Source organism: Sinocyclocheilus rhinocerous, unplaced genomic scaffold, assembly GCF_001515625.1.
Source record: "Sinocyclocheilus rhinocerous isolate Xijiao unplaced genomic scaffold, SAMN03320098_v1.1 scaffold1405, whole genome shotgun sequence".
Classification (NCBI taxonomy): Eukaryota; Metazoa; Chordata; class Actinopteri; order Cypriniformes; family Cyprinidae; genus Sinocyclocheilus; species Sinocyclocheilus rhinocerous.
Genome location: NW_015645543.1, coordinates 2,101,355 through 2,108,872, shown reverse-complemented (window position 1 = coordinate 2,108,872; position 7,518 = coordinate 2,101,355). Strand labels below are relative to the sequence as shown.

Here is a 7,518-nt window from a genome sequence, read left to right as displayed (position 1 = left end):
ATTTATTTTTTCACATTTTTCCCCAGCACTGACCAAAGATGATATATCTCCTTAGATATTAATAATAACAGAATACAGTTTTATAGGTGTCATAAATTTGTGTCACAGTTACATATATTAGCGTGGCTGGAACATTACATTGACCAATCAGAAGCCAGAATCTGTTTTATAATGACATTTAACACAAGACCATCAAGATGTACCTTTATCATCAAGAAGAATATTCTCAGGCTTTATGTCACGATGTGTAATCCCAACACTGTGAAGATATTCCTGTAAGCAAGAGAGAAATCTAGTTTTACAACAAAGGTGGCTATGGAGTGAAAACCATTCACAAACACACCAGAGTCAAAGAAAAATCATCTCAAAACTGACACTTACCACACCAGCTATTAGCTGCTGAAAAAACCTGTGTGCCTCCTTTTCTGGCATCCCAACGTCTGGCTCTGTCAGAATTGGAAACAAATTACATTTTTAGAATTGAAACATTGAAGTAGAATCTTCAATATTTCCTCATCACAATTATTTAGACCCCACCAGATCTACATTATACTGGACAAAGAAGCTAATGAAATTAAGATGTCCTAATCTATGTTTAGCTCACCGATTCTGTCAAAGAGCTCTCCTCCACTACAGTACTCCAGGAAGATGTACTGTGTCGTCCCCTCACTCCTGTGCCCAAAGAAACGTACAATGTTTGGGTGTGAAAGCATCTTGCATATGCAAACCTCCTTTTTTACATTCTCTATACAATCCTTGGCTTTTGCCATGTCCACAACTTTCACCGCCACAGCCTCTTCTGTCTTCTTATTGACCAGCAGTCGCACCCTACAATAATTTAAAGTAGATTAATACATTTGAAGACTTTAACCAATCAGGATGAGACTAATAAAAAGGACACTGGTCACTTACTCTCCATACGCCCCCTCTCCAAGGGTCTGCACCACATCCCAGTCTTTTAGTGATGGGAAGTTCGGTTCTTTTCCGCGAACCGGTTCTTTCGGACAGTTCGATTCAATAAACCGGTTGAAAAAACCGGTTCACCGGTTCTTTTACGCTCGACGTAATGACGTCATTGGCGATGACGTAATGGCGTCAAGTCTATCGCGGGCTTAACACATTCAAATATAAAGTCAGTAATCATAACATCAGTCAATTAAAACATCATTATAATCTGATACGTTTCTTACAATTTGGATTTTTGTATCTAAAGCATCAACACATATACAGGCAGTGATCTGCAAACTAGGATGTTTTACAGTTATGACGTCAATAAATTAGTCTTCATCAGCGCAGAAACTATGCTCCACTTACTATGTATAATCCATTACGTAAACTTATGGGCTGTCACGTGATGAACGAACGACTCGGAAAAACCCGAAGACTCGAACCAGGTGAACTACTTGACAAATTCCAGTACAGAACCTATAGGATGTTGCGCATTCCCCACTGAACGATTCACTCCCCGAGACGACTCGTTCTTCCCGAGTCACATTAAAGATTCGTTCAAAACGAACGAATCGTTCAAGAACGACCCAACACTACCGCTCACTAGTGATGGGAAGTTCGGTTCTTTTCTGCGAACCGGTTCTTTCGGACAGTTCGATTCAATAAACCGGTTGAAAAAACCGGTTCACCGGTTCTTTTACGCTCGACGTAATGACGTCATTGGCGATGACGTAATGGCGTCAAGTCTATCGCGGGCTTAACACATTCAAATATAAAGTCAGTAATCATAACATCAGTCAATTAAAACATCATTATAATCTGATACGTTTCTTACAATTTGGATTTTTGTATCTAAAGCATCAACACATATACAGGCAGTGATCTGCAAACTAGGATGTTTTACAGTTATGACGTCAATAAATTAGTCTTCATCAGCGCAGAAACTATGCTCCACTTACTATGTATAATCCATTACGGTTTATTTGTAATTAAGTAAATTTACGTTTCGCCGGATTGGCCCATTATCCTCGTTTCACCCGCGCTCACGATGGCATCAGTTGTCCGGTTCAGAGTTCAGACACCTGTGGCGGGCGGTGCTGCTGTGCTGTGACAGTCATTACTGTTCGGTTCGGTAGTTCAGATCACACACGCTGTCGCTGAATCACGCATGCGCAGTATCATCAGCTCATCGGTTCTCAAATCGGACGTGTCCGAAAGAAACGGTTCTCGGTTCAGTGTACTGGTGATCCGAAAACCGATGCAACCGATTCTTGACTCGAGAACGAGAACCGTTCTAACCGGCACGCTGCACGCACTCAGTATCAGCTGCTCTACTCGTGTTCATGTTCTATTTACTACAAACTCAATTTGTGAATGTGTCATCGTTAACTATAATTACAGTACAGGTATTTCATAAATCATCCCTTATTCCTATATAACGTAGTCTTAATTATTGTCCAACTTCCCTGACAAACCCCTTTGGCCTATAACCTAACAGAATCTTCAACTGAACAAAGTACACAGATTAGATACATCTTTTTTTAAAAAGTAAAATAAAATATATTTATATTATCACACTTTCTGATGTTTAACAAAATACTTGGATAACATGTTTTTCGTCCTCTTGAAAAATTACACGCATGCGCAGTATCATCAGCTCATCGGTTCTCAAATCGGACGTGTCCGAAAGAAACGGTTTTCGGTTCAGTGTACTGGTGATCCGAAAACCGATGCAACCGGTTCTTGACTCGAGAACGAGAACCGCTCCAGCAGTGGGCGTGTACGTTCGTTATCCGGCTCGCTGCACACATGCTGCTCTGCTCGTGTTCATCTTCAGTTCTCTCTTCACAGCAGTTCAGTCAGTGTACTGTTTGAGTAAATTAATTACTCCTGGATATTGGTTTATTTCGACTCGGAGGGAGTGTCAGCCACGTTAAAAAAGTAAATAACTTAAGTAATTTGTGGATTAATGCTACCTGGAGACGCGAACCGTTTCAAACGATTCAGTCCGATTTGGTGAACTGGTTCAACCGGTTCACTAAGAAGAACCGGTTAAATTGAACGATTCGTTCGCGAACCGGTCATCACTACAGTCTTTAACAAAAGGCACAGCCATGATCTGATCTGTGGACACAAGTCAGAACATCTTGTTAGTAATAAGCAGTAATGTTACTTTTATTCCTCTTTTTAGGAATAAAAAGCCTAAAACACTTGCACGGAATATCTTAGTTTTGAGTAATTGTTAAATAAACAAAATGACACATGCTAAATAAGACTAGGTAACGTTACTTAATTAGGTTATATACAGTGAAACGTCAAATCCGATAAGCTTGGCCTGTACAATCCTTGGCTTTTGCCATGTCCACAACTTTCACCGCCACAGCCTCTTCTGTCTTCTTATTGACCAGCAGTCGCACCCTACAATAATTTAAAGTAGATTAATACATTTGAAGACTTTAACGAATCAGGATGAGACTAATAAAAAGGACACTGGTCACTTACTCTCCATACGCCCCCTCTCCAAGGGTCTGCACCACATCCCAGTCTTTAACAAAAGGCACAGCCATGATCTGATCTGTGGACACAAGTCAGAACATTTTGTTAGTAATAAGCAGTAATGTTACTTTTATTCCTCTTTTTAGGAATAAAAAGCCTAAAACACTTGCACGGAATATCTTAGTTTTGAGTAATTGTTAAATAAACAAAATGACACATGCTAAATAAGACTAGGTAACGTTACTTAATTAGGTTATATACAGTGAAACGTCAAATCCGATAAGCTTGGCCTGTCCAATGTTAATTTCGTGTTATTTTGTGAAATAAACATACCTTACGTGTCACCAATATCAGTGTCGAAGCTGTCCAACTTGATGCAGGTTGTTTATTTATTCTGTTAGTATATTTACACGCACCCGTTAGAAGTGTCTAGACAGAAATGTCCGTGATAATACAAGCGAGTCCGTCCAAACTTTGGCGCGTTCTGGAGACGTGACATCACCGGAAGCGCTTGGAGGAGAGAAATTTTAAAATAAAAGCAACTTTAAAAATGAGGGGAAATGTTTCATATTAACTGGAGAATTTCATGTTATACTTTTCGTGTTTGTTTTGCTTGAATTGTATTGTAAAACTGTTAAGTAACTAAGACCACCAAAACCATAAAAAATAAAATATCATAGCAGATTTATAAACTAAATATGAATGTGAGTTAGATATGTTATTTTATGTGTTCCTGCACTTTTTATTATAGTTTGTAAAGAATGTTGGTTAGGATTAGATGTGTAAATGTTTGATTGTTTGTGTTTGTATTATTTTCTTGTCGTACAAGCAATAAAAAGTCATATTAGATCTAAATTTGGGCTTTTATTTTTTTGTAGTTTCCAACGCTTGAAAACTATACAAAATAAAAGCTCGCCTGTCACGGTGATCATATTCATATTCACGGGAAATAAATCACAGTCATAAGATTAATGCACTTTTTGTGATACGACATTTAATTTTAAAGCATTTAAATATGGTAAAGCATAATTACTAGCTGTCTTAATCACCATCGTTATTATCACATAACAGGAGCTGAAAGCAGACTGATTTCGCCTGTCGTTGTTATGGCAACATCAGGTCAGTTCCGTAAACACGACTGTACAGTTGGAGGGTTATTTCTAAAGGTTATTTCTAAAGCTAGCTAGACTCTAAGAAAGTGGAATAAAATAAATAAATAATCTTTTACCATGTTGACAGCCCAGCGAAGCAGGACACGATGTCGAGAAGTAACTGGACCTGGACATTCAGTGGCATTGGTGAGTTAGTTATTAGTTATGCTGGCTTGACAAAGGTAGTCAAAGGCTTGACAAACTGATTTATTATTATTAGGGCCCGAGCACCGCAGTTTGTCAATATTATTATTATTAGTAGTAGTAGTAGTAGTAGTAGTAGTTTCTGAATTCAAAATTTCTGACCCAATTTTTCCTAAATCGGACGAAAAACTGCCCAAAATCCCATAGACTTAATTTACATGGAAAGCTTTCTTTCTTTCTTTCTTTCTTTCTTTCTTTCTTTCTTTCTCCAACGTAAAGTTCTTTCAAACTTTTCAATCTAACATTAGATCCCTATTAGTCTCTTTTATAATATTTGTAGTTACGTTAATGAAAAGAACTATAAATGCAAATTCATGTACTGTTTTAATGTAAATATTTAATCATGTACATATATATTATTCAATTTTTTTTAGTTTTTGTTAATATTCATCTCAAATATGTGCATTTCAGAGAGCAAAGCCTCCTTTATCCAAAGACGTAGATGACTTCTTTCTGCGGAGGAGGAAACAGGAGGCCATACAGAATGAAGTGCTGGAGTTTACCAAGAATCAGAGCTCCTGTGATGTGAGAATGCAATGGGAAAGGAACACACAGCGCCGGATGGTGTCGGCCACTATTAGTAGACATCTGCAGGAAGCAAGAGAGCAGTACCAGATGAACATTGATGAAAGGAGGGAAAGGTTTGAATGGAATAACCTCATAAATTATTAAGAAATCGTCTCATTGTATAGTGTAATGACCTTGTCTGGCTCTTTTTTTGACAGGCTTCGTGAGCTGCTAGAGTCAGAGGAGAAGGTGCTCTTCAGGGAGATGGAGGCAAAAAAGGAGACAGCGTTGGAGAGGCAAGCTAAGATGCTTGAAAGAGCCAAGACTCTGCGAGATAGAAGAGAGAGTGAGAGACAGAGACTTGTCGCTGAGAAACTCGATCAGCTCTTCAGGTAGAAGACCTTATTATTAGTGGTTGGATGTACTTGAACTTTGATTCAAACTACAAGATGTTCCATCTACCTGTGTTTTAGAGAGCAAAGTGAGGAGCTGCGTGCCGTGCAGGTGAGGCGCAGACAGGATGAGGTCTGCACTGAGCGTGCTGCTCAGATCTGTACTAAGGAAGAAGTGCAATGGATGCAACAAGAGGAAGACAGACTGTTCGCCCAGATGTGGGAGAGCGACAGGCTGGCTAAAGAGGAGCGTCATAACCAAGAGGTTCAATGGCAAAGAGAGAACAACCTCCAGCAGAAGGAATTCCTGCAGGCACAGATGGAAACGACTGAGCAGCAGACAATACGGGCCAAGCAACTGAAGCAAGAGGAGGCCCAGTTACTGGTATTGATCATATTATTCAATAGGATGAATCAATCAAATCAAGCCACAGTTATTATTGGGGATGCATGATATGTCTGTACCATATCGGTTATTGGCCAATTTTGGAATTTTTTTTTTTAACATTTAATTGTAACATTTCAGGCATGCTCATTTCCCTTATCATTAAATTTAAATTTCCTTAATGGTCACTTCAATTTTATTAAATGAATGTATTCTTCTGTAATTGTTGAGTTTTTTTTATTTTTTTTTGTAATGTGTTATTAATTATAGTTCTGATATTTATATTTTATTTAATTTTTCTAATATTATAAATGCAATCAATACAATTTTTTTAAATAAAAGATTATATTTAAATACTACATAAAAAGTATACTACTGGTACTGTTAAATATAATCTTATAATGTAAGCAAATCTCGATATTAATCTTTAAATAGTTGTAATGTGGTATTAATTAAAAAATAAAAAATTATATTAATATTTAATAATATGTTTATATACAGTATATATTATTTAATATACACTTATATTATTAAATATAAACAAATGTTAAAGTTATATAAATACATAAATGTAAATATTATACAATTATCTTGTTAAAAATAATATTTAAAAACTTCATGAATAAAAAAAAGTATACCACTGTTAAATATAATCTTTAGCAAATCTCAACAAATCTTTACAAACCATACATTTTAATGTTGTGATACCTAAATTGACTTGCTGCATTAACAAATGTTTAAAAATACAGTAAAACTTTGAAGGTGCGACACTCACTTGTGTGAACGCTGTGCTCCTTAGAGAGAGCACAGGGAGATGCTTCGTGTGGAGGCAGAGAGAGAACACCGACAGAAGCTCCAAGACCAGGAGAAACGACGTAAACAGCTGGACCTTTCGCTTCGGCTGAAGATGAAGCGCCTGGCACGAGATCGGCAGGAAGAGCTGGCTCTGGATATGAGCATCCTGGAGCAGCTAATGACTGAAGAGAGAGATGAAAAGCAAGATGAGGTCCTCAAAAAGGTTAGATTTCAGCCAACACTGTGGCCATTTTTGACCATCACTTAAAGAAATGTAAATTTCTCATTTTTTATAAAATGTTCTTCCTAAACAGCTGGAGTGTCAAGAGGAGCAGCGCAGGTACAGGGAGTATCTGGCAGAGCAGCTGGAAGAGCAGAAACGGCAAGAAGCTGAGACGGAGCAGCTATTTGAATCAGAGCTGCAGCAGGCCTGGGCTCGCAGGGAGGCACAGTGGCATCAGGAAAAGGCAGCAAGAGACCGACTTATGAAGGATGTCATAGACACTCGCCGACTGCAGATTCAGGAAAAGTGTAAGAAAAATGCTTTAAAAACAGCCATAATATCAATATATGTGTATATATTTATATATATATATATATGTATATATATATATATGTGTGTGTGTGTGTGTGTGTATAA

The 7,518-nt window shown here is 37.7% G+C and overlaps 2 protein-coding genes across 2 annotated transcripts in view; one reads left to right on the top strand and one right to left on the bottom strand.

Moving 5' to 3' along the window:
• LOC107706535 (serine/threonine-protein kinase Chk1-like) overlaps positions 1–3,936 on the bottom strand; it is an 8,288-nt gene extending 4,352 nt beyond the window's left edge. The window contains exons 1-5 of the mRNA XM_016510283.1: positions 3,778–3,936; positions 3,451–3,523; positions 605–828; positions 382–446; positions 204–273 (exon numbers count right to left, since the gene is read on the bottom strand). Of these exons, the coding sequence (XP_016365769.1) occupies positions 204–273; positions 382–446; positions 605–828; positions 3,451–3,515 (424 nt within the window). The 5' untranslated portion in view covers positions 3,516–3,523; positions 3,778–3,936. The remainder of the gene's footprint in view (positions 1–203; positions 274–381; positions 447–604; positions 829–3,450; positions 3,524–3,777) is intronic.
• Positions 3,937–4,564: 628 nt separating this feature from the next.
• LOC107706466 (cilia- and flagella-associated protein 53-like) overlaps positions 4,565–7,518 on the top strand; it is a 4,377-nt gene continuing 1,423 nt past the window's right edge. The window contains exons 1-6 of the mRNA XM_016510179.1: positions 4,565–4,742; positions 5,211–5,440; positions 5,525–5,698; positions 5,780–6,083; positions 6,883–7,101; positions 7,193–7,409. Coding sequence (XP_016365665.1) covers positions 4,674–4,742; positions 5,211–5,440; positions 5,525–5,698; positions 5,780–6,083; positions 6,883–7,101; positions 7,193–7,409 — 1,213 coding nt within the window. The 5' untranslated portion in view covers positions 4,565–4,673. The remainder of the gene's footprint in view (positions 4,743–5,210; positions 5,441–5,524; positions 5,699–5,779; positions 6,084–6,882; positions 7,102–7,192; positions 7,410–7,518) is intronic.